General features: G+C 33.3%; 1 protein-coding gene and 1 pseudogene across 3 annotated transcripts; both read left to right on the top strand.

Annotated features, from left to right (window-relative positions):
* Nucleotides 1–4,992: 4,992 nt before the first annotated feature.
* Nucleotides 4,993–27,533, top strand: part of LOC140889380 (1-aminocyclopropane-1-carboxylate oxidase homolog 1-like) — an 84,585-nt pseudogene continuing 62,044 nt past the window's right edge.
* On the top strand, nucleotides 6,208–9,614 carry LOC140889362 (uncharacterized). 3 transcript variants are annotated; one of them, XM_073297077.1, is made up of 6 exons: nucleotides 6,208–7,114; nucleotides 7,230–7,380; nucleotides 7,592–7,654; nucleotides 8,016–8,066; nucleotides 8,160–9,123; nucleotides 9,227–9,614. In XM_073297077.1, the coding sequence occupies exons 2-5, from the start codon at nucleotides 7,347–7,349 to the stop codon at nucleotides 8,438–8,440; spliced, it is 429 nt and encodes a 142-aa protein (XP_073153178.1). In that variant the 5' UTR covers nucleotides 6,208–7,114; nucleotides 7,230–7,346; the 3' UTR covers nucleotides 8,441–9,123; nucleotides 9,227–9,614. The 3 variants fall into 3 exon arrangements, with proteins under 3 accessions (XP_073153178.1, XP_073153190.1, XP_073153184.1); XM_073297089.1 differs by lacking the exon at nucleotides 7,592–7,654; XM_073297083.1 differs by lacking the exon at nucleotides 6,208–7,114 and having other exon boundaries at nucleotides 7,133–7,380.

The following is a 27,533-nucleotide window of genomic DNA, read 5'->3' as shown; positions in this document are numbered from 1 at the left end:
GCACGCATCTTAATTCTCCAGAGCGAGAAATCGTTCTTGCCCGTAAAATTCTCAATATCAAACTTCATTGATCCCACCATCTTTGCTTAGTTTACCACAGACGGCGCCACTTGTTAGGAATCAATCCGAACTTTGGTTATCGAGAATTCACCAAGCAAACGAAACACACAGATAAGAACAATAATCTAAAAAAGCAGATAAAACCAACGCACACAGATCAATCAACCAACTCACGCGAAAGCGATTAAACGACGCAAGTATTTACGTAGTTCGGCAATGAATTTGCCTACGTCCACGAGAGAGCAACACAACACTTTTATTAATCACCAACAGAACAACCCAAGCTCAAGAACAGATCTTATTACAGAGATGGACTCAGACAAACTATCAAGATAGATACAGACATGATTCAAGCTATTGATACTTGAATCTTCCCGTTACAATCTACCCTTAGTTTTCTCCTCCGAAATCTCTTCTTCTTCTCTCTCAATATATTCTGAAGAATTTAGATTTTTTGTTATTCTCGTTGCGGCCAGCTTCCATCTGCTTATATAGAGAATTAGACCGACTTTCATCTTGGGCTTTAGGTCAGCAGTAACTTACGACCCAAATATAAAGTCAACCTGCTCCAGCCCGATAAGCCTTCATTCATCAGTCTGATCTGCCCTCGTATTTCGATCTGCATCGTTCTGCCTGCAAGCTTACAGCTTTACGAAAACTTCATCTGACTTCTAACCAAGTCACAATACTCGAGCAATATATCTGCATGAACTCATCCGAAGACTCATCTGACCATCACATCGATCTGATCCCAGTATACGATCTGGGCCATGAACTCATCTGAACACCGAGCTCATCTGATCTGGACTATTCGATCCGATCTCTTATCTATTCCCATTCAATATGATTGAAGCATACTTCAACAATAATCTTGCAAGAGACAGAACCAGAAGGGAGATCAGAGCTCCTAAGAGGTTTGGTGAAGCTAATTTGGCTTGGTATGCACTTACAGTAGCTGAGGAGATGGAGTACTCAGAGCCGAATACATATGATGAAGCTATGGCAAGTAAATACAAGGACAAGTGGACAAAAGCTATGAATGAAGATATGAAATCACTTGAGAAGAATCAAACCTGGACGTTAGTAGACAGATCGAAGCATCAGAAGACATTGGGATGCAAGTGGATCTATTAACAGAAGGAAGGAATTTCTGTTACAGATCAGATCAAGTATAAAGCGAGATTGGTTGCAAATGGTTTTGGTCAGGTAGAAGGGATAGATTTTAATGAGGTCTATTCTCCAATGATCAAACATTGTTCCATCTAGATTATTTTAGCACTGGTGAACCAGCTCAATTTGGAGCTTGAGCAGATGGATGTGAAAATTGCTTTCCTACACAGTGACCTGGAAGAAACTATCTATATGGAACAACATAAGGGCTTCATACATCAGAAAACACATAATAAGGTCTGCTTACGGAGGAAATCATTGTATGGGCTTAAGAAGAGTCCGAGAAAGTGGAACAGGAGGTTTAATGAGTTCATGATTGTTATTGGTTTTCTGAGAAGCCATGACAGATGTGTCTATCTGAAGAAGGATGAAAGGCAGTTTATCTTGTACCTACTGATTTACGTTGATGATATTTTGATTGCAAGTAAAATTAGGGCAGATATATCATCCTTGAAGCAACAGCTCAACTCAGAGTTTGAGATGAAATACTTATTAGAAGCAAAAAGAATTTTGGGGATGGATATAATGAGAAACAGAAAAAGGCAGGAGATTCATCTGAGTAAGAAGAATTATTTGAGGAAGGTAGTTCTGAAGTATAACATGAATCAAGAAAAATCTGTGTTGACCTCTCCGGGACAGCATTTGAAGCTATCTGCGAGTCAGTCACCTAAAAGTGAGGAAGACAAGATGAAGATGGTTGGTATTCCATATGCTAGTGGAGTTGGGAGTCTCATATATGACATGGTGTGTAGTAGGCCTGATCTGGCATATGCAATCAGTTTTGTGTCAAGATTTATGGCTAATCCAGGTACATATCATTGGAAAACTCTGAAATGGATTCTCAGATATCTCATAAACACAACTGGGCAGGGGTTGAAGTTTGAGAAACAACAAGATGAAACTGATCCGGTGGTTGGATATGTGGATTCAAATTTTGCTGGGAACTTAGACAAGAGAAAGTCATTGATTGGATTTGTGTTAATCTTTTATGGCACAACGATCACTTGGAAGTCTAATCTACATTCAGTGGTTGCCCTTTCTACCACTGAGGCAGAATTCATAGTTGTCACTGAGGCCATAAAAGAAGGATTGTGGTTAAAAGGATGATAGCAGAGCTTGATATGAAACAAGATCAAGTTGTAGTACACTGTGACAATCAAATTGAAATACACTTGACGAAACACCAAGTATATCATGAGAGATCTAAACTCATAGATGTGAAGATGCATTTCGTCAGAGATATAATTGAAAAAGGAGATGTGATCCTTGTGAATATAGCATCAGAATAAAACCCTACCGATGTTATGACGAAGTCACTACCATATGCTAAGTTCAAGAAATGTTTGGACTTAGTTAATGCGATGATTGGAGATTAGCCTATGGAGGCTAGATTGGAGAGGAACATTCAATCTGAAAGAATCAAGGTGGAGATTGTTAAGTTGGGCTTCTATCAGCTTGAATGGGAAAGAAGATAAGATCAGATCCAAGAGTACAGATCAGTTGAGTTAAGTGATCACATGAGTTCATGGTCAGATCAAGTACTGGGATCAGATAGAAGTCTTTGGGCAGATGAGTGCTTCGGATGAGTTAAGGCAGATCGATTGCTCGAGTACTGGGACTTGGTTAGGAGTGAGTTGAATTGTCTGTGAAGCTGTAAGCTTGAAGGCAGATCAAAGTACAAGAGCAGATCAGACTAATGTGAGATGACTTATCGGGTTGAACCATGTTGACTTTAAGATTGGGCCGAAGGAAGTTGTTGATCTAAAGCCCAAGAAGAAAAGTCGGTGTATTTTTTCTGTATAAGCATATGGAAGCTGACCGTAACCAAAATAACAAAAAATTAAATTCTTCAATATTCAGAAAAGAGAAGACATAATTCAGAGGAGAGAACTGGGGCGCAGATGGTTACGGAAAAAATTCAAGGATTTAAATCATGAATTGAGTTTGTATCTAGCGTTAGAGTTTTTCTAGTCTGGATTGTAATAAGCTTTGGTTTGAGCTTAGATTTTTTATCTTGTTCGTGATTAATAAAGTGGTTGTGTTTCTCTCCCGTGGACGTAGGTAAATTCCTTGACGAACCACGTAAATACTTGTGTCGTTTATTTGTTTTCGCGTGAGTTGGTGTTTGATCTGCGTGTCTTGGGTTTTATTTGTTTCTAGGATTGTGTTCTTATTGTTGCTGTGTATGTGTTTGTCTGGTAAATATTCTAGGAATATTAAGTTTGTTCTGTTTGATTCCTAACAATAACATTATCTAGTTAAATTTAATAACAATATTGGACTTAAAAGAAATTGAAGCAAAGTGAAAAATTGACTTTTGAGTTTGATTATATACAAATAAATTTCTTTTCAATAGTTCATGTACCAATTTGATATTTTATAATAGTTCATATACCAAAATAATATTTACTTTTGGAATTATTCACGAAAATCAAACGGATTTTCTAGATCAATATAAACAAAAGTTCTGATAATTCAACATGAGCGTTGCTCTGATACCACTCGTTAGAGATTTAATATAAATCATGTGATTGAATAAATATCACAACAACTAAGAATTATATCAAATTAAAAGAAAATAAATAACTGTAAACACATGCATGAATCCATATTGCCTGATCTAGTGTGAGAGTTATGAATCTTCCAAGACAACAGAGAATCGACCACCTTATTATTTCCTGAGATGAGAACCAGGATAGAGATCTAAAATATGTGTGTCGTATATATTTTATATTGTTCTCCGCGTCTCAGGAACTATAACCATATATATAACCTAAGCAGTCTTCCACCTATCATAGAAGACCTAATTGAACTGAGTTCTACATATAAGGTGGACCATACCAATTTATTTAATACATTAAAAATCCATAATTAATTAGATCATCTTATTGGGTTCTTTATTATATAGCAGCCTATGTACAATTAATTAATTTATGTGAGCTCACAAAAATACTTCCAACATTGAGAACACATATTTATGAAAACATGCATACACATGCGCTGAATGTTTAATTATATGAAGATGCATATGTTCAAAATTTGAAAACATATATTTTTAATAGATAATTTTTTTCACGACGGGTTTTTTATAATATCATGATTTCACATAATTTATGGATTCAATTTTTTAAAAAAGTGTACCAAAATGGATGGACGGTAAAAATCCCACGTATCAACATTTACTTGCACATGTTTTTCTTTTCTTTGGGTTTCGTGTGCATGTTCAGATTTATTTACACATGGATGGTAGCTAATTTATTTTTTTACATAGTTTTTTTTTTTAAAATTAATACATCATTCTCACATAGAAATACATCACAATTCATTTATTATCATTTGTACCGTCATTAAGATTAATTGCTCACCCCATTAGTCGTAAGAACATGCGAGTGGGGACAAAAATCTAACGTATTCGATTTCCACCACCAACATAATTTCGGTCTCATAATGCTTATCTAGTGTTGTTCATCCGAGCAACGTGATTTGCACGCCATTGTATTAAGTCTAAAGATTAACAAAGTGTGCAAGTGAAAGATAACAACAACAAATTATTCTCATAAAATAAAGTGTAGATTAACTAATTTTTCACAAAAAAATCTTATGAAATTATTGTAGGGTTCAATTTTATAAAATAAACCTCCGACATAACTCAAAGTCATGGAAAAAAAAAATTCACTTTTCAAGTCCAAGTATTACTTTTCTTAACAATATTATCTAAGCCTTCCCGAAAAAAAAGAAAAACAATATTATCGAGTTTGCCTACTAAAATAATGCACAAATTAAAACACCACACCGCATGATCTCCAAGAAGCTGCTACAACTAGCTAGCTCCTCGTTAAAAAATGGCCGGCAATCCCACCGGAGACCAACCGGATTACGACCGATCCCAAGAACTGAAAGCTTTCGACGAGAGAAAACCGGCGTCAAAGGTTTAGCCGACGGAGGCATCACCAAAATCCCAAGAATCTTCATCCAACGTCCTCCGGATCAATATTCTCCAAACCCGGCGACTCAAAACCCCATTTTCCCACTAATAAATCTGGAATCCATCCGCGAAGATCCCGTCAAACGCAAGAAGGTGATCGAAGAAGTCCGAGTGGCATCGGAGACGTGGGGTTTCTTTCAGGTGATCAACCATGGGATCTGCCATGGAATTTCGCATGAAATGCTCGATGGAGTGCGCAGATTTTACGAGCAAGATGATGAAGTGAAGAAGGAGTGGTATACGAGGGATTTGAGCAAAAAGGTAATTTACAACAGTAATTTTGATCTCTTCAGCGCTCCTTCAGCTAATTGGAGGGACACTGTTTACTGTCAAATGGCTCCCAATGCTCCTAAACATGAGGAATTGCCCCAGGTTTGCAGGTAATTTTTTAAAATGCTTTCATTTTAAAAATAAAATAAAATAATCGACAATGAATAAAGGTTGAAAAATATATATATTTTTTAAAATTTTAAATAGAAACACGTTAAAATAACCAAATTTCTAATATCTATAAGAACAATTGAATGAGTGTTTTCTTAAAAATTGTATCAGTAACCAACTCTATATATATATCTTTAGAGAAACATTTTTCTTCGATTGAATAATTCAACTAAGGCAAACACTTGTATGAGACTGTTCTACGGGTCATGTTTGTGCAACGGATCCGGGTCGGATTAACCCATGTTTTAAACCCGTGAGATTCAAGTCTTATTATTTACTCTATTTTCTCCCAATTTTTCGTGTCGGCTTTCATGATTTTGAGATTCCGCATTTGCCTACTTTCAATCGTCAAGATCGCTGCTATTTTCCCATCTCAGCTTCTCAATCGCATGTTTTTGATACGATGTCACTGCAATCTCTACTCTGAATTCGCAGTCGCACCGAGGAAATTTTGATCGATCACTTGGCAGCCGAAAGGAGATCGAATCTATTTTGCTTTCGTGTTGGGGATTTTGATCCGACCATCCTTCATCAAGCCATGAGTTAGTTGTCGTCTGTCGAGCGGTGATAGTTTCTGCTACTTTTTTCGTGCAATCATATGAATTTTTACTAATTTGCCTTTAAATTGTTTCCCACTGGGATGATCTTGAAGACTTGAACTGCATTATGATTTTCATATGAATAGTCAAGTTTAACAATTAACATTACTGTAGCCAATCGTATGCCCTTTCTCTTGACAACTAATGAGTTTTTTTTGGGTTTTCTTTTGCTTTGTTAGTCTTTGATTGTTTGATTCATTCAAAGAAGTGTGCGAGAATGGGCTATGCATTTGTTCTTCTTGATGAAACATCTAAGAAAATATTGGTTTGCTAACCTTTAGCTTATGACCTGTTTTGATACTCCTTAGAGATTCTTCTCCTATTCTGTTTGTGGCCTTCACTTCTATATGCTACATTTCTCTCAATGAGTCCAACTATCTACTAACAGGTTCGCAAATTTACCCTCATCATGCCAACATAAAATGCAGCCACCGTTGATTATTGCAGGTTAAAAATCATTCAAACATGAGATTGAAACTCATTAATCATAAATTCTCAGAAACTATAAATGGAATGAACATCATAGATAACTTAATCTAAAAGAGAGAATATCTGAACAGAAATAAGCTACATATGCCCGTGAAGATAGTAGCAGAGGCAAATGGAATGAACATCATAGATAACTATAAGTGGCTGGATTTTACTTATTGTTTTAAAATATGTCATGAGACTGCACATGTTTTTATTTTCCTTTTGTTTCTGTTGTATGCTTCTATTATTTGTATTTCTCGGATTGTGTTTGTGTGGTTATGTAGATTCTCATTTGTTTTTGTGCCACATCACAGCGTGTGTTTTTCTATTTTACTTTTTTGCACCAGATCCTCCTATTTTGATTGAAAATCCAAGCAGTTAACTGCAGGTACCACCAGTCCTTGCTTTTCAGAAATTCTGCCGTTTATGTTCAAAATGAAAGTGATTTTTATCCTTCTTGTTTCCTTTCCTGGTTGATTTGGTTGGAAATGATCTTTTTTCAGATTGATTGCACAAAGAAAATTTTGGTTGATTTGTTTCTATGTCATTAGAAAGGGCTAGATCATCTCAGCGGCTGTCATACTTTTTCTAGTTTTCTTGTTGGATAATTAAATTCGGATATGGAGAATGAAGCTGAAACTCATAATCAAGAAGGTAATTTTTTTTCATTTTAACAAACTATTTAACTTTTTTAAATACAAATGTTTTTGTTTATATTGAAAATTTGTTACTTTCATTTGTTGTAAAGAATTGAATTATGTTTCCAGAGCATCATTTTATTTTAGTTTACACAAACATTGCACAAAAAACATTACCTTTTAAATTATATTTTAATGCTATTTTTTTAATTATTTTGTCATTGTAGGTCAAAATTTAAATTCTATTGTCGTTGTTTCTAGCGATGAAAATGAGACAGACATAAATAAAGGTAAGGTTGACATAACTTATGTGAGACCTCGATTCTAATCGGCTAATAACGAATAATTAAACGTCATTAATCAAGAGCCAAAAGAAAAAGAAGGAAGAATTTTATTTTTTAAACGGATGAATAGGCTTTATTTGAGATAATCAGAGATTTCCGAAAATTGTAAAATAGTCCCTGATAAAAAACGAATCGGCCCTCAACTTCTAAAATCTCTTATTATCTCAAATAAAGTCCATTAAGAAAATTTTGGGGCGTTACAACTTACGAAGTGTATTATGTTTATCAAAAAAAATAAAATAGATTTTCATTTTAGTTGTTTCTTGTAATAATATTTGACACTTGTTTGAATTTAATGTAAATGAAGATGTTGATCCGGCAGCTAGTAGTGAACAAAATATGATTCCAGCCAGTGAAGGTAACATTTCTCAAATTAATGAGAAATATTTGGTTTTGGTTAAAACGTATTAGTTTTTATTAATGCTAGATATATGTTTTGAAATTATTACAGATGACAATACATATTCTGTTGATATAACTGGTTCTCTGATTGGTTTGACGAAAAAAACAATTGATGAAATGTATCAATTGTATTCTAACCATGCAAGGGCCATTGGTTTTAGTGTTCGTAAATCAACCACGAGGTACTGTAACAATCAAAAAGTTGTAATAGAGAAATATTTTCTCTGCTCTTGTTCTGGAACGAAGAAAATAGAAGATTCAAATCCAGATAACTTAAGTGGTGGATCAGTGGGAAAGATAGGAAAAAGATCTTGTCTGACACGAACATGATGTAAAGCTTTATTGAGAGTTAAATTGAATGACGAATGCCTTTATGAAGTTGTGTCCCATGTGATGATACATAATCATGCATTCACTAGGATAGAATGGAGTCATCATCATCGATCAGAAAGGAGAATTTCAAATGTGAAGGGTAAAGCTATTGAAGATATGATATCTTCTGGGATGAGAGCTACTGATTCTTATCGTTATATGGTACATGAAGCTGGTGGAGAGGAAAACGTTGGTCATACTTTGATGGATCACATGAATTTTGTGAACCGTTGGAAAATGAATGCAATAGAAGGAGGAGATGCACAGAAAGTAATTGAAATGTTACAACAAGAAGATGCTAAAGATAATGACTTTTTTTCAGAGTCAAATTAGATGATGATGGGAGATTGTGTAATGTATTTTGGAGGGACTCGATGATGAAAGAGGATTATGACATATTTGGTGATGTAATGGTTTTTGACACAACTTATCGCACTAATAAGTACAATTTGATTTGTGCTCCTTTCGTGGGTATCAATCATCATTGGAAAAATGTGATGTTTGGTTGTGCATTTTTATCTGACGAGAAGGTCGAATAATTTCAATGGCTCTTTGAAGTTTTTAAGAAATCGATGGGAGGGAAATGTCCTGTCAGTTTGTTCACCGACCAAGATCAAGCAATTTCAAATGCAATAGAAAAGGTCAATAAATTTTGAAATATATTTGTTGAATTTTTATTTTGATGTAGGTTTTTTATGTGAATTACACATGTGAATATAACAAGTATTTCTTATTTTGATGTAGGTTTTTCCGGAAACAAGACATAGGCTATGTCTTTGGCACCTTCATCAAAATGCTGTAAGTAGGTTTGCAAAGTTGAGAAGTCAAAATTCTTTTAAAGATGCATTTAAGAAATGCTTGTCAGGTTGTGTTGATGAAAATGAATTTGAAAGCTGTTGGAGTTCTATGATTTCAGACTACAAACTAGAGAATCATCCTTGGTTTAATCGTTTGTATGGATTAAAGGAAAAATGGTGCACTGCATTGAGCAAGGATTTATTCTCTGCTGGAATTCTGTCTTCCCAAAGAAGTGAAAGCACTAACCATGCCATTGGATTCAGTGCAAAGAAAAACACAAGCTTGACTGACTTTTTTGGAATTTTCAAGGAAATGTTAAAGAATTGGAGGAACAAAAAACAAAAAGATGAATTCCAATGTTCAAGATCAATACCTGAATCTGCCTTACCATTGACTGGGATGTTGAAGCATGCTTCTGAGGTATACACATTGACACTTTTTAGAGATTTTGAGGCTGAATTTTTAAAATCAATCTCTAGTTCTTCTACTCTTATTCTAGTTGAAGACAGAATGATGGTTTATAATGTTTCATCACATGATAATGACGGGCTATCTCATCGTGTCATATTTGATTGTTTGAGTAATCTAATCACGTGCTCTTGCAAGAAATTTGAAGAGTGTGGCTTCTTGTGCTATCATTGCTTAAGGGTCCTTCATATAAATTCGATAGTTTCCATACCAGAGTCTTATATTAAGAAAAGATGGACAAAGTTTGCTAAATCAGAAATTTGGGACAAGTTCAATAGTACAGTTGGGAGGTCAGAGAAGTTTAGGGATTGCATCCCTTGGCGTCATGAAATGGCACGCAAGTATTATAATTTGGTGTTGCAATGTCAAGAAAATAAGGAGGCTCGGATGATTGTTGAAGAAGGATACAACAGAGATTCTGTAGCTATTAATGCTCTGATGAGTTCATTGACTATTACAGAGCAGTCAGATACTTCCATTCATTCAAATTCTTCTCATATTGTTCAAGATCCTACTCATTCTGTTACAAAAGGAAGAAGTCAAAGGATAAAAGGACACTTTCAGAAAAGCAAGAAGAAGAAAATTGATGCATCAAATTCAATTCAAGCGAAGGAATTTGGTTCCAAGACTCCAAATATTCATTTATTATAGTGAGATTTTTTTTGGTCACATACTTTCATAGATACTATTAAAGTTTACATGAATGAAGTTTACGAAGTTTAATTTTTACTAACATTTTTTTTTTGTCACATACTTTAGAAAAACAATTGTGTCTTGCTAAAAAGGGTTTTATTTATAAATGTTGATCTAAAAAAAATTATTTATAAATATTTCCTGAACCATATTGATTTATTTTTTGAAAAGTGAATTGTTTTTAGGTAGTGTTTGCAAACCTCTAAAAATTAGTGATTATGAATTTTTTTTTTAAAATTATTTATAAATATTTCCTGAACCATATTGATTTATTTTTTGAAAAGTGAATTTTTTTTATTAACAATTTGTCAAAAAAAAGTCCATAATTTTGAATAAAGTCTATACAATAGTGTGTATTGATTTTACCTTAATAAATCATAATTAAGAGCACTTAACAATTTAAGAACCGGGACCAAATTATAATGCAACATATAATATTTAATAAAATCAATACATGAATGTGTAAAATCCCCCTTTGTGGATGGGAAGATGCACCATATAATTTTAAATAAAAGCAATACAATAATGTGAAAAATCCCCACTTTGTGGATGGGAAGATGTCACTGCAAAAGCAAGAGACATTGCTACAAATTAACATAATATATTTAACACCACACCATTTATTATCTAACTAAGCCATGAAAGAAAAACAATTGATGAAACTTTATTTGAATTAAAATAAAAGTAATTGAGTACTAAAATTCTTCAAACCCAAACAACTAAGCTAACTAACTTGCGAATGGATATTAAATTCGACATAAATCTAAACTGCTGCAAATGAAATCTGTTCCACAATGAAGGAGCTTAATCAAAATAGTCATAAAAACAAACTAGTTCATTTCTTTTGTTTTTTTCTCCTCATATTTTCTGCTCCATCTCTCTTCAAATCTGAAACCTTGGCTTGAAGTTCAGGCTTTTTTAGTAGAAATCAAACAACAAATTTCCAAGCCACCATTTTTTGCCGATTCTTTTCTTGTCTTTAACTGAATAAACAACAAGAAGTAACATTAGTTCCTGTCAGCTCACATGCAGTGTATCTGCTATGATTAAAAGCAACATAGCATAGTTTTTAAAATTAAAAACAAAAGGTTTTCCACCATAATCAATATTCACTAAAGCAAGAAATCTACTCATCACACAAAATTATAACTACATCAAACAAATACTTGGTCGTGTCGTGTATCCCAAATCGGTTTCACAACAAAAACTAGAGTGACTAATAAGCTTAAAAAACTCTCCCAACTAAAAAGGCAGGATTTTTTGTACTTGAATCAGAAGAGAACACCATCGCTCCATGAGTCATATGTCTCATGTTGACATTACATGCTGAACAGAGTGCATATGCTGAACACTGAGCTGAGTAAAAAACCATCTAGAACGGCTAATGGGCGTGAGGATTCAACCAAAAGTCTACTCTGTGGGCTTAATACAGACTCTAGTCCTTATAGTTCTATTCCACTTCCCTACATATACGGTGGCATAAAAAGATTTCATTAAAACATTACACCAAACAGTTTATCGTCCCCACATACATTCTCCAAGTTCGGCTTCTAAACCATGCAAGAAATTGTAAAAAAAAAAAAAAAAACCCATGTCAAATGGGCACGCAGGAGCGAATCCTTGTACATTAATCTACCGACACTTGGCAGAACAAGTGCGTACTTTTAAAATAATAACTAATATTTATCACATAAAATCTAATACCTATTACATAAAAACTAATACTTATCACATAAACTCTAATCCTTTTCACATAAAAACACATTCCACAAATAATTTTTTCAAAAAAAGATTTTATTTATTACAAATTAGCAAACAAAGGAACTAATACTTTTAATATGATAACTAATACGTATCACATAAAAACTAATACTTATCATATAAAAACTAATACGGTTAACAGAAAAACCATTCCACAAATAACTTTTTTCAAAAAAATATTTTACTTAACAGAAAGATTTTTTAACAGAAAAAACTAATACTTTTTATCGAAAGAGTAACACTTTTTACAGAAAAAGTAATACAAACACTTTTTAACAGTTTGATCAAATCCAACTGGTATGTCCCGATAGGTGTGATATTCAATCAATTCTAGTCTTTGAACTACACACACATAAGAAATTTGTAGAACCACGAGAGAAGGTTAAAAAAAATATAAAAATTTATAGGGGTTCACAAACTTTTCTCCACAACCCACAAAGTAGTATGCCACCAACATATTTGGGCACTAGCAATAGCAAATTATCTTAATCTTAAACAATAAATTCATGGTGAATAATAGATAGGCAGGAGAAACAAAAATATAACAACAAAGCCATCAGGATTTGTCAATCACTAGAAAAAGTACAGTTGCATCCAAGAAGCACTAAAAATTATGGGGAAAGGAGAAAGAACATAGGGCTTACGATCATGGACACCGCGAACTAGTTCATTTATTTTGTTTCTTCATCCTCCTATTTTCTGCTCCATCTCTCTTCAAATCTGAAATCTTGGCTTGTAGTTCAGGCTTTTTTTTTGTAGAAATCAAACACTTTGCTCAGCACCTCCAGCCTCAAATTATTGACCTTACTAAGCACAATGGTTGCACAGATTTCATCTCTAATTACTCGTCTTACAACAGCCTAGAGTCAATAAAACAAAAAAAAAATAATTATAACTCAGGATTTATAAAGAGAAATTTATTTTACAATCTCATTCAAAATTTCATACCTTTGACAAATCTGGAGATGAGTATACTATACCCTCAAAATACTTCATATGATGCATCAAGTACACACCCCCATCAACATCTCTCTTTCTTGTTTGCCAACTTAAAGCAACATTTTCAAACTCATACATCAAAACCTCATCTGCTTTCACATGCTTTTTTTCTTTCAAAAACTTGGACATTTGATTATGCTACAAATTGAAAACATACAAGACAATGAAAACGTAAAAGAGATATTTTAGATTTATTAAAATTATATTAGATACTTTACCACTATTTGGGCAGCATGAAAGAAAGAATTTTCACCATCCTTATACTTCCTGTTATTCAAATATTGAATTTTTCCTTGGTCCAAGTTTATAACAACAGAAGCAAAGTGATCATCTAAATGGAGTGGCACAAAAATCTATGTTTCCAAAAAATAAGATAACTTCCAATTAGTGAAACATTATTATTTAATTATATTAAATTTCAAATAAAATTTAATTCTTTTTACCATGTCCACAAAGCTCAAATCACCACCATGTTCACTCAACCATGAACTCCAAATATTTCTCATAGCAGCTTCATTGGTTTGCAAATCAGAATCATCATGAAGCAGCTTATGTAAATAAGTCTATTGGAAAGCAAAAAATATACTATAAGATTAACAATAACATATTAAAATCAAGAATCAAATTAAAAATATTAAAAACTTACAGAATGTGCGAGGTTGAAACAAAAACACATATGCTGTGTGTTTTTTGTTTTTTCTTCTTGATTGATTAAGAGACACCATGCATCAATGATAGAAACATATATGTTTGAAAAACTCAATGAAATGATGTCCTTCCTTTGAATAGGACACATAAGATGATGGTGAAACAAAATCTCCCTAATTGTAGCAGAAAGAAGAAAATCAAATCATCAAAAGAGAGACAAACTAAATTCAGATATAAAAATATAATATGAATTATGGTTCATAAACACTTACTCTTGATTCAAAGCTTCATAAACAAAGAAACAGTAATCTATGATCTCTTTGTGTTTTTGATCCATATCAAAGACAATGTCCTTGTTTGCCTTCATGAAGTCCGACACATATCCCATTTCTTCATCAAGCCGCCAATATTCATTTGATAAAATAGCTTTACTTACTTCTTGGTCAGACAAGACATCATTAGACCTCTCTTCATTATTTTCTGCAAGGACATTTCTTTGTTCCGGTGTCAAAAGATCAAAAGAAGGAAACTCTTCAGCCAACTTTTTCATAGCCAAAAAATTATCAACCACATCATCTATATACTTCTGAATTTTTGGCTCACAAAAGAATTTCTGACTCTCCGATAAATCAGGAGAAGCTGCAGCACGTTTCTCTTCCATTTTTTTCTTCATTTTCAACAACCTCTTCATGTGATGATTGGACACTACAGAGATATCCCTCTTAAACAACAAGAGTGTTTCATGTACATCCTAAAAATTATGAGATAAATTAAAGAAATATAATGATTAGTGACTTTACACATCGTAAAAATAAATACTATTGAAGAATATGGACAAAGTAACTTACATCTTCTGTCATCTTCTATATATCTGAATCAGTAGGTTCGCTATCAGGCAACTTATATCTGATATACCTTGAAGTTTCATGCACTGCATCAAAACTTAATTCATTCTTCTCTACACTTTGATTTTCTTCTTCTTCATATTTTTCTCCCACCATTGTCCTATCATTCAAACCAGTTGGATAGATCCCGACAACCCATTCCCCTTGTCCATAATCCCCAGCTTCTCTCTCTTCTCTAATTCTTGTTCGGATCCTCTCACTTGTCCAATGTTGAATCAAAGGTGGCATACATGGTTCAACAATATCATGCCACTTCAGCCTATGGAAGTATATAATTTGCAACAACAAGACACACCCACTAACATTCTTCAACTTTAAATTGGAATTATATTTTTTCACAGCTTTACAAAGCTTGTTTAGGACATAACTACACCAATCATACTTTGATATCTTATCAACTTCAACTAACGATTTTAAGGTAATAAGATCAATCAAACGATTTGAAGTTGGAGTTAAAAATGATGACAAACTATAAATAACAAATAGTATTTTGAAATCATTTTCTCCATCTATCAACTTTGTGAGAAAAAGGTCCTTCAAAGAACTCAATGTTGAATTGTAGTCAATATCATAATCATTTTTCAGTTTTTCCAGCAAACAAAGAGTAGTTTCATCACATACCAACTTTAACTCATTCCCATCATTTCTTGGAAGTGGAAACACATCCCTAACATCGTCTGAAGTTATGACAAAGCTTTTGTTGTTGTTAACTATAAACATTTGACTTGCTCCATTGAAGTTTTTCACCAACCATCTCAACATCGTATTTGGTAAAGATGTAACACGCAGATGGAGCAAGCCACCAAAACCAATGCTTCTAACTGCCTGCTTTTGTTGTTCATTCAATTGTTCCACAAGTCTACACAGACCTTGTGGTCTACATTGGGTAACGAACCCTCTAACTTCACTACAAAAAATAAAATATATATTTATATATGAAATAACCCAAAATTTAAATTTAATTGCATGTTACATTAACATCAAAAAACAATTAAGACATTGACAAGATAATACAAAATATAATACCATTGACAAGAAAAGCAATACTTTTTTTTGTCAAATTAGCACACTTTAGAAAAAAAAAATTTTAACAGAAAAAACTAATACAAAAGATCACAAAAGTAACACTTTTCACAGAAAAAATAATACGAAATTATATAAAAAAAGACTAAGAACGTAATACATTTTGTCACATTAGCATACATTAGAACTAATACTTTCCCCTACACAACTAATACTTTTTATTGAAAATGTAATACTTTTCATGGGAAAAGTAATACCTTTTAAAACAATAACAAAGAAACTAATACTTTTAAAATAACAAAAGAACTGATACTTTTAAAATAATAACTAATACTTATCATATAAACTCTAATCCTTTTCACATAAAAACACATTCCACAAATACTTTTTCAAAAAAAGATTTTATTTATTACAAATTAGCAAACAAAGGAACTAATACTTTTAATATGATAACTAATACGTATCACATAAAATCTAATAGTTATCACATAAAAACTAATATTGTTAACAGAAAAACCCATTCCACTAATAGCAAATAAAGGAACAAATACTTTTAAAATGATAACTAATACTTATCACAAAAAAATTAATACTTATCACATAAAAACTAATATCTTTTTACATAAAAACTCATTCCACAAATAACTTTTTTCAAAAAAATATTTTACTTAACAGAAAGACTTTTTAACAGTAAAAACTAATACTTTTTATCGAAAGAGTAACACTTTTTACAGAAAAAGTAATACAAACATATATAAAAAAATAAATGCACATATTATCATCAGCATAATTCTATTCATTGAATCAAAGTTCAACAAACTAACCATATTCCTTGTTAGTTTGTTTTTCTGCTTCAACATTTTTAATAATATTAGCAAGCTGTTTTCCTTTATCTTTATCTTTCTCCTTTTCCTTCATCTTTATTTTTCCTCCCTTATTTTTCTTTTCAGGAGGCTTCCCGGAAGTTCCCTCATTCTCCTCCAGGGAAATAGTCCTCTTTTTTCGAACCGGCTCTTTCTCCTTCATACTTGTATCCGCCTATAAATTTTCAATCATTTTTAACACTAAACAACCATATATTTCATTTTTAACAGTAAAACAACCATGTTATTAAAATCTGTAATTAAGATGGAAACTTGTAGAATTGGCCCACATTATTATCTAAACCATATTAGTTTGCAGTTAATGATTCTCACATTCTTGAAAGGGTTAAAACTTAAATGAGATAGATGCTAAAGTAGATTTTTGAAACAATAAGAACAGATAGATTTTTTTAACCAAAATCTATAGGACCCCATGAAATTGACAAAACAGAAGCTTCGTGTTTCTAAGCTTTATTTACAAACTGTGTCCCCAAATACGTAAGAATAAACAAATTCAGAAGATAAACTTGTTCACCTGTCAAATGATAAAAACCAGAACACAAAAGTTTATAAATGTATTCCAGATTCCAGAAAGCAAATTACTCAATGAAAGATTAAAGAACAGAAAACCAACGAAACTAAGAACATGGTGGATTGGTATTTCGTTCATGAATTCCTTCGAAATTAATCAATTTTTTTACGATTCGAATACAAAAAACACAAACCAGCGAAACCGAAATCAAGAGAACTCTGAACTTTCACCTTATTTTGCATGAAAAATTTGTGGAAACGTAGTAACAGCTACGATATATAACTCAAAACTCTGAAATCGAATTTGAAACTAACCGGAGAAGAAGCTACCAATATCAGTCGCGACAACACTTCGATCGAACGGAAATGCCTCAAATCAGTAGATCTTTGGCTCAAAACGAAGACTCTTTTGTGTGGAACAAAACCTATAAACAGATTTGTTGGATTCGTCGGATAATGAAATATCGAAGAACCCTAGTAAACCGAACTTTGTTGAGTTTAAGCCCAATTAAAGAATCCGCCCAATAACAAGGATCCGATTGCTAGCTTGGGTATTTGAATTTAAAAATTGGGTTGACCCGTCTCCTGTGAGACAGTCTCACAGGAGAGTTACTTTTCAACTAAACGCACCCGATGAAATAAAATTGTTTTACATGTTCAGTCTTCTAAAAAATAAAATAAAATTATAAGACAATTAATATTTTAATGTGTGGATGCAAATTAAAGTTTTAATGTTTAGATATTAGAATGGAGGGATATGGAAATCTGATCCAAACAAGGTGAGTGGTATGGTACCTATTCACTAGCTAGATTCGTGTTGGCTTGTTGACCTTAGGGATGTAAATATGTAGATTCCATTTGAGACATTAAAAACTGGTTGGTACAATATTGAATTTAAGATTTTATTTAAGAATAATAGGAATAAATATTGCAATCAGAAAATTTGAACCTGGTCTAATACCTAATTAAAGTCAGATCAAAGGGATCGTCTTTATAAGACATATGGGGTTCATGTATTTTTATAGCAGACCCATGTATATTTTGCATATGATGACGTCATATTCACACATACATATATACATATACATATACATATACATATATATATATACATATACATATACATATACATATATATATATATATATATATAATCTCAGTTGTCTGTTACATTTTAAATGTCTGTTATCGTTTTCATGAGATGTCAACCCAAACATCTTGTGAGAAATACAAATTTTTGTGACATGTTTGCACGAACGAACATCTCATCAACCTCATGACATATTAAGGGTCATGAGCAAATTTAGCTGTGGAATAAAAACCAAGTGGTGAAATTTAAATTACAACTTTACAAAGCATTCACAATTCATATTATATTTGTATATTTTAAAAACATCTAAACATTTCTAGAAAAAGTTTACTTATTTATTTATTTTATCCTGAGAAAATTGAATTTTGAAAGAGTACTTATTGAAGGCTTGATATATGAACGGCTTTATGCTTCTCTTGCATTACTACGAAAAAACATGCATCCTATTATGAGAATGTTCAGTGCATGGGAATAATAATCATCTCTGTTCTGAGGGCGATCAAACAAACATGGTGCATAAGATATGAGTTATATGCATCAAATTTTTTTTTCTGAAATATAAAAAATGTATATTTGACGAAAATTAAATAGGTGTCTTAATCTTTGACTTTTTATAAAAATGACACGATTTACCCTTGTTAATTCAATTTTTGAATATGTGTCTATGTTACGGCTAAAAATAAAAAATTTGAATATCAGGTTGAATGCAATGTTCTAGAAAGCGGTGGGTGGTAGGCAGACGGTCACCCACCGCCTAGCGCCTAGACTCTTAGGCGGCCGACTCGACGAGATTAGACACTTTTTTCTTTTTTATCCTGAATATCTAATTATTCTTGTCCAATCTATTAATATTTCTCCAATAATTCTGTTTTATCTAATTTATCTGCCTAAGTGGTGTTTTTTAAGGTCTAAATATCTAATTATTCTTGTTCATCTTAATATTTCTCCAATAATTATCGTTATCGAATTCAACTTGAAATACATGACATATTTCTCGTTTGTCCGATACAAATTGATGGAAAAATATGTCAAATAATTTTTTTTTAAAAAAATTAAAATTAAGAAAATATAAAATATTATATGTTAATCTAGGCGGATTTTGAGGCGTCTAGGCGATGATTAGGCGAATTAGATGGTCAATTAATGTAATAACTCCCAAAAACTTCAATTGTCTAAAAATCAATGCGATGGGCAATCGCCTTGCGTCTAAGCGCCACCTAGGCTGTCCTAGGCATTGCCTTTTCAAATACTGGTTGAATGTGATCAGGGTTGGTTAACATAATAGTACTAAACGACAAGTGAATTGTGTGTATCAGATATTGATGTGTTGTATGCGATGTTGTAACATCTACGACAACATGAAGCGGAATAAATAATTTAACACACAAAATACTTTACGTAAATAAACTAGGACACGAATGATCATGCACTAGCATGTAACATTTGTGTGATGTCTTAGAGCAAAATATTTTTTAGAAAATATATTAAGTTTACGCAAAAATGAATACTAGTGGAAGACTAAAAACTAACTTCCTTAACAAGTTAAGAAAGTATATTGCATTCTAAAATTAAAGCAGCAAAAATAACCAAATAGAAACTACACATGCAAATTATGAGTAAAACCAAAATTAAGATCCACGAGCAACTCTTCAAACAAAACTTTATAAAAGTGTTGTCTTTGAGCGTCTTCAGCACTTCACGAAAATGGAACAAAAACATTGATACTCGACCACTCGAGTTCTTTAGAATAATCTTCACGCTTCTGATCCCTCTTTCTCCGTTTATGCAGCATCTACTCTTTAATATATATAGCCTTGTTTTGACCTAGAATGTATTCCTTGAATAGATACCTACAAAACAAAGGAAAGAAGAGTTTCATAGAAAATAAATTCTTTTAAATATAAGAGATCAAATATTGAGTTAATAATATTAAAATTATAGAAAGGCAAAAATCTTATGCAAAATCTTATCAAAAAAGAAAAGAATTTAAGAGATAAATGATGTCTTGCATGCCAAGATACGTTTTCTTTTAATCTCCCCCTTTTGCCTTTCTATACAAAATAAGCACAAACATGTCCATGCATCCCCCCTAGTTAAAGGCACATCTCTCCTCGATTTTGACCATGTTAGATACGATGTTGCTAGCATTGTCATCAAAACAAGTAGAAAAACATTCATCATTTAATAACTAACAAAACATGAAACATTCTGTTCAAAAAAAAAAAAAAAAAAACAAAACATGAAACATTACCAGCAACATCATACTAGTAAATTAGACAAACTAAAAAAAACTAAGGAGTATCACCAATCACTGTCAGTGTGAGCATCTTTTTCCTCAGTATCTTGAGCATCTTCTTCCTCGGTATATCCTTAGGACAACCACATTCAGAAGTAGTCTATACTCAAACACTTGGGCTTTATAGTGAGTAATTAAGTCCTTGGCTTGCAAAATCTGTTTAAGCACGAAATCAATTTGCACTTGCAGAGCTGGAGGGTTGATCTGAATAAATTTAGAAGAGGAGGACATGTTTCCATTTGTGATATAGGATGAAAAATATTTGTGAGATATTTTTAACACCACTAAACCATTAGAGATAATAATTATTAGAACTTTGGCAAATAGGTTTCTCCATGTGTTATTGATGACAAACTTATAGCACCCTAAGCAAGAGAGATTCACAATATGATTTACATGAAAACCATAATGATGCGTAAAACATAATATAACATTTAGAGAATGAGAACAAAACGAATAACATGTGATCATATTGTGAGGTGTTTGTCATTGATGTTGGAAACATCTTCCAGCAACACTTCCATTACTGAAATATATTTTGAGAGATTTTCTCTTGCACACTAATAAACCACTTAAATTGCATTATTACTTAGAAGTGACAGCTCACACACTAGAAGAATGGTCTTCAACGAACTTTTCTAGGTAGATTTTTTCATTTCTTTTGATTTATTTTTGGATTGAAATTATTGACAGATTGGCCAATTAAGCTTCTCATATCATACTTTGCTTAGATTTTTCTAAGTCACTTTCAGATAGGTTAAGACCATGAAATATACGAACATCCTTCAACTACTTTGTGACTTAATTAGAGCATATACAGTGGCCAAGTGCATTGATTGAAATTTAATGAAAAACTAAAAGTACACTAGGTGATAGCCAACACAGAACAAACATCACACTAGACAAAATAGATGAATAAATGCAAGATGTCTTATCTCCTACAAATGCATATGCATGATGGGTGTTGTGCTTTCAACATCTAAGACAACATGCGTTAGTGATCAGAATGCACACATGCTAACAGACTTCGTAAGAATGGAGAATCTCTCTAAATTTAATGTCTTTGTGAAAATATCCATCAATTGCTTATTAGTCCCAACAAATTCCTTTTGGATTAGCCTTTTTTTCTACCAAGTCTCGTATAAAATGATGTCTAATTTCATTGTGTTTTATGCAAAAGTGTTGTACTGGGTTTTTTGAGATGTCAATTCTCTAATTATCACGGTATACGATGAGTCTCAGTCTGAAAGCCATAATCCCATACCATTTGGTTCATCCACAAAAGTTGTGAGAAACAACTCCTAGCTGCCACATATTCAGATTCAGCAGTTGAGACTGATACACAATTTTTCTTCCTGCTATACCATGATACAAAGTTATTTCCAAGATAGAAACATCATCCTGTAGTACTTTTTCTATCATCTAAATCTCAAGCCCAATAAGCATATCTAACCCCACCAAATTGGTATTAGTTTCCTTAGTGTATCATAATCCTAGATCTAGAATTCCTACTATGTATCGTAAGATACATTTCACAACCTTCAAGTGAGTGATCTTAGGATTAGCTTGATACCTCGCACACAAACATACACTAAATATAATGTCAAGATGACTTGAAATCAAATACAAAAGACTACCAATTATTATGCGATATAGGGTGCTGTCAACACCTTAAGCAACATCATCCTTGCACATTTTTTCACTAGACCCTAATGAAGTTTTCATGTGCTTAGTTCATTGCAGAGTTTTTTAACTAAATTTTTTTCATATTTACTTTGAAATAGGAAGATACAATCATGCAGTTGCTTAATATTCTATCCAAGAAATAAAGTCAACTCACCTACCATACTTATTTCAAATGTGGAAAACATGCATTAAACAAAATTATCAAAATGTTTTTGCGAAGAAGCATCCAAAAATAATATCATCCACATAAATTTGGCATATGAGTATACCATTTTTCAACCTTTGAATAAAAATGGTTTTGTTAACCTCATTTCGTTTGAATCCAATTTTGAACAGATAGTCAGTTAACCTACAATACTATGCACGTGGGGTTTGCTTCAATCCGTAAAGTGCCTTATTAAATTTTTAGACATTGTCCAAGTGACGTGGATCTTCAAATCTTTTTGCTTGTTTCACATACATTTTCTCACTTAAAATGATAATTAAAAAAATACTTTTCACATCCATTTGATAATTTTAATCCTCATATATGCAATGGCTAGCAGAAGCCACACTGACTCAATGCAGGCTACAAGAGAAAATCTTTTATCGAAATCAACCTTCTCAACTAGTGTATGCCCTTGAGAAACCAACCATGATTTATTCCTAACAATATTTCCCGACTCATCAGTTTTGTTCTTAAAAATCCATTTGGTTCCAATCACATTAACATGTTCAGGTGTTGGAACTAGATACTACACTTCATTCCACACAAATTGTTCAAGTTCATCATGCATATCATTGATCGAGAATTATTCTTTCAAGGCTTCATTAATGTTTTTCGGCTCAATGTTGGAAACAAAACATGAGTGTCTTACCCAAGAGTATACATAACTCATGCATACTAACCCAACCATCTTTCTATTGATCAAATTTTCCTTCCATCGCATTTGCACGTCTCCGTGTGCATCTCCTATGATTTGAGATGAGGGGTGGTCCTTTTGGATTTTGTTGAGAATTCATTCCATTATTGTTCACACTATCATCATTTAATGTATGATCACTTCTTTGATCATCCTCATATATGTCAATCTCAGTGGAAATTTTGTGCTAGGTGTGACAAAATCTGGTACAACACTTGAATTTTCAAATGGTATGGAAACTTCCAACAGATCATCTACGTCATATTCGATCGTTTTTCTTCCAATATCTGCAAGGTCATCAAACACAACACTAATAGATTCCATGATTGTCCTAGTCCTTATATTAAACATTCTATAAACATGTATGTTAGTTGAGCATCCAATGAATATGAACTTATCACTCTTAGTCTCAAACTTGGCTAGGTAATATCGGCTATTCAACACAGAACATTCATCCAAAAACAAGAAAATATTTTAGGTTTGGACTCTTTCCCATGATAATCTCATTGGACGTCATAGTTGAACCACTCCTTAAATATATACTATTTGAAATATAACAAGCTATGTTTATGGACTCATCCCAAATGCGTTTTGAGATATTTTTGAACTTAACATCACCCGAGCCATCCCCTGCAAAGTTCGGTTCTTCCTTTCGGAAATACCTTTTGTTGAGGGGTTTTTGAGGCAGAGAAGTCATGAGTTATATCTTTTTTACGACACAAAGATAAAAAGTGAGAGTTCTTAAACTCGTTACCGTGGTCAGTTTTTATTTTCAACCCTAAAATTGTGCATATTGGTAATATTGACAAGTAATTTCTTAAATGCATCAAAATTATCTGACTTTTCTATAACAAAACTAACACATTCAAATCGTGAAAAGTCATCAGCACATACAAATGAGTATTTTTTACCTCCAATTTTTTTCACTTTCATTGGACCCATAAGATCCATATGTAATAGTTCAAGGCAACATGTTTCTCCAAAGTGCTGTAACACTTTATGTGACAGACAAGTTTTCTTACCTTTGTGACATGCTACACAAACATATGGTGTTCCTGAGGTTAGATTAGGCATACCTCGCATAGTATCATATTTTACCAGATTTTTTAGTGCCTTGGAGTAGGCATGTCCCAAATTTTGATGCCATAAATCCAGTTCACTCACTTTTTTATGTGTGCAGGCATGATCCTCTCCTAGTTGATAGCGGTTGTTGGTAGATCTTGTACTTACCATAACACGTGCATTATTTTTATCAAAAACTTCACAATATTTTTATTTATCAAACTTAACATGCAAGTCATCATCACATAATTGACTAATTTTTACTAAGTTTGAGTTGAGTGCCTCGATATGTAGCATTTTGTGTATCATATGGTGTCATTCCACATATCTTGATGTTGAAGCGTTCTGGGGTGATCTTAAAACTTTGCTAGCCAATTTCTCATTTGAGATCGATAACCAAGACTTTATGCTTCATTAGCAATTTCACGTAGATGGTTATCATAAGGAAGTAATGGTCTTTGTCTCTTCCATTCTCAAATTTTCAAATTCGGTGGTTAGCATCCTTACCTTGGTTTTTCGTACACTCATAGATCATTCACAATGTTTTTGAATGATTTAACATGCATATTTTGCAGAGACACATGTTAAGATCGAATAGTGTGTAGAGGTTGGGGGTGAATATACCACTATAAATTTTCTTCGACTTTACAGATAAGTTCAGTCGTGATCACAATTTAACTACTTGCTTCTTTCTTGGTTTTCGATGTTAATTAACCAACAGATAATATGTGCGTAATGAGGAAAATTGACATATTGAATACTAATGCAGAAACTGGACTGAAATAAGAATGACTGTTGCGTGTTTTTCACTCGCAAGCGTACAATGTCAAGTTTTAATGCAGAAAATGAGTCCAAGTCGATCCCACAGAAAATGAAAAAAATGATATTATATTAAATACTTGCAACTAATAAAATCCTAATCCTATGTAGAGCTACGAATATGGTTTGGGTTTAATAAAACTAAAATGTTGCAAGAAATAAAATTTAAATAACAACGAATTTTCAAGATGAAAATTCAATAAGAGATGAATGCTAGAGGTTCGACTTCATTTGACTGTCCACCATAATTTATTTATAATGATTGTTTAATTATAAATTTTTCTAGTTTATTAGTCAATAATCCCTATTATTTTCTACTACCTCTGTGACGCCCGGGGCTGAGGAGGCGGGGAGTGATCGCCGGTGCCAAGAGGTTGCATGGACAATGAGCGGCTCCTGAAAGGCTTCTAGACGGAGGGAGACATGAATGAACCGATTCTGCCGGAATGAGAGGGATTCTGAGACTGTGTAGGTATGGGACTGCATAGTTGAGGAGAGCTTAAAAGATTTCATATGTGCTACTCATATCAAGAAGGTGCATCTTCTTTTCGGAAGCTCATCACATTAGAACTCCAAAGTTAAGCATGCTTGACTTGGGAAAATTATAGGATGGGTGACCCCCTAGAAAATTTCTCAGGGTGCGTGTGAGTGAGGACAAAAGCACGCTGAAAAGACCCGTCTTGATACAGTGGGTCGTTTCAAATGGTATCAAAGCCGATCTCTCTTAGTACGGTATGGTTCGGGGACGAACCAAGCGGAAGCTGGTGGGCATGTGACGCCCGGGGCTGAGGAGGCGAGGAGTGATCGCGATGCCAAGAGGTTGCGCGGACAATGAGCGGCTCCTGAAAGGCTTCTAGGCGGAGGGAGACATGAATGAACCGATTCTGTCGGAATGAGAGGGATTCTGAGACTGTGTAGGTATGGAACTGCATAGTTGAGGAGAGCTTAAAAGATTTCATATGTGCTACTCATATCAAGAAGGTGCATCTTCTTTTCGGAAGCTCATCACATAAGAACTCCAAAGTTAAGCGTGCTTGACTTGGGGAAATTATAGGATGGGTGACCCCCTAGGAAGTTTCTCAGGGTGCGTGTGAGTGAGGACAAAAGCACGCTGAAAAGACCCGTCTTGATATAGTGGGTCGTTTCAACCTCTCTCAAGTGTCAAGCAGAAATTCGTATTCAATAGCAAACTCAATATCTCTATCTAAGCTCAACAATTAAATCTGCTAAATCACACAATGATTCTTCTAACGAATTTTATGGAGTTATATGCCTCTCGAACAATATAAACACCAAAGATATATTTTTCTATGTCGTATTCAAAATCCCCTCTCTCGAGTGATCGATTCCAAATAAAATATCATTCAATCTATGGCCAGTAAATTGAAAGAATTAAAATAAGGAAAACACAAATAAACTGTGCGAAGAATTCAGATATATAAATCAAAATATCCAAATCATGTTTTTCAGTCAAGATCCGTCTACCTCTAGACTAAGAAATTAGTCCATGATAAACTTAAAGATCAAATAAAACATGTTTTTCAAGCATTCCATCAAACTAGAAAAATAGAGTTTCAAAGAGAAACTAGAACGAAGTAGAATTAAGCTTCTCCCTCGCCGGATGCCGCCGTCTTCTTTCTTCGTACCGAGTTCTTGAGCTCTTGTGCACTCCAAAACTCTCAACAGCCGTTCTTTTCTTTAGAGAAAGTCTCTAAACCCTCGTAACACCTCAATCAAGTCAAGAAATCTCCTTAAAAATCCTTCTAAAAAACTTTCCAATTTTAACACACAAGACAGCGCGGGTGCGCTGTGGACACGGCGCAGGAGCGCCTATCGATGCATAAATTCTTCGGAAATGTACTACAGGGCGTGGGTGCGTCTGGATTAAATTCATCTTTTCTTGTTTCAATTCCTTATTCCTTCATTTTTGCTTCATTTTCTGAAGAAATTGATTGTTACCTAGATTCCTGAAACTACACAAACAACAAGAAAATATGCATAATATCGCTCGATACATAACAAAAGCCAAGTCAAATCTTATAAAATATAAGTGCAAAATTTGCACTTATTAAATCCCCTCAAACTTAATATTTTGCTAGTCCCGAACAAAACAAAACAATTAAACAAATAAAGAACTAAACAACACACAAGAAAGGAATAAGACTTTAATAAATCAACCGGCCTCAGATGTTCAACAATTAATCTATGTGTAGCTAATTTTCTCAAGAGTTCTCGTGTGTGTATGATTAGCCAATCTTATCTATCTACCTAACTTTCGATCAAATTGTGCAACCAGTAAGCCTTAAAGAGTCATTAACCCCGCCTTCTAGTTTCAAAATACTCTCCACCATGTTCGACTTCTACTTACTAAGATCAAAATGACTTTTTTTACTTATCACAGCTTTTTCATAAAACCACCGGATTTTTCATCCGATTTTTATTTAGCCCCATAAATTACCTGCAGACTTAGCTATAACTAAAGATAGGATTCGGATTTCAATCCCCTC

Source organism: Henckelia pumila, chromosome 1 (assembly GCF_033568475.1).
Source record: "Henckelia pumila isolate YLH828 chromosome 1, ASM3356847v2, whole genome shotgun sequence".
Taxonomy (NCBI): domain Eukaryota; kingdom Viridiplantae; phylum Streptophyta; class Magnoliopsida; order Lamiales; family Gesneriaceae; genus Henckelia; species Henckelia pumila.
The sequence above is the reverse complement of the archived record's forward strand: the minus strand, read 5'-3'. Positions and strand labels throughout refer to the sequence as shown.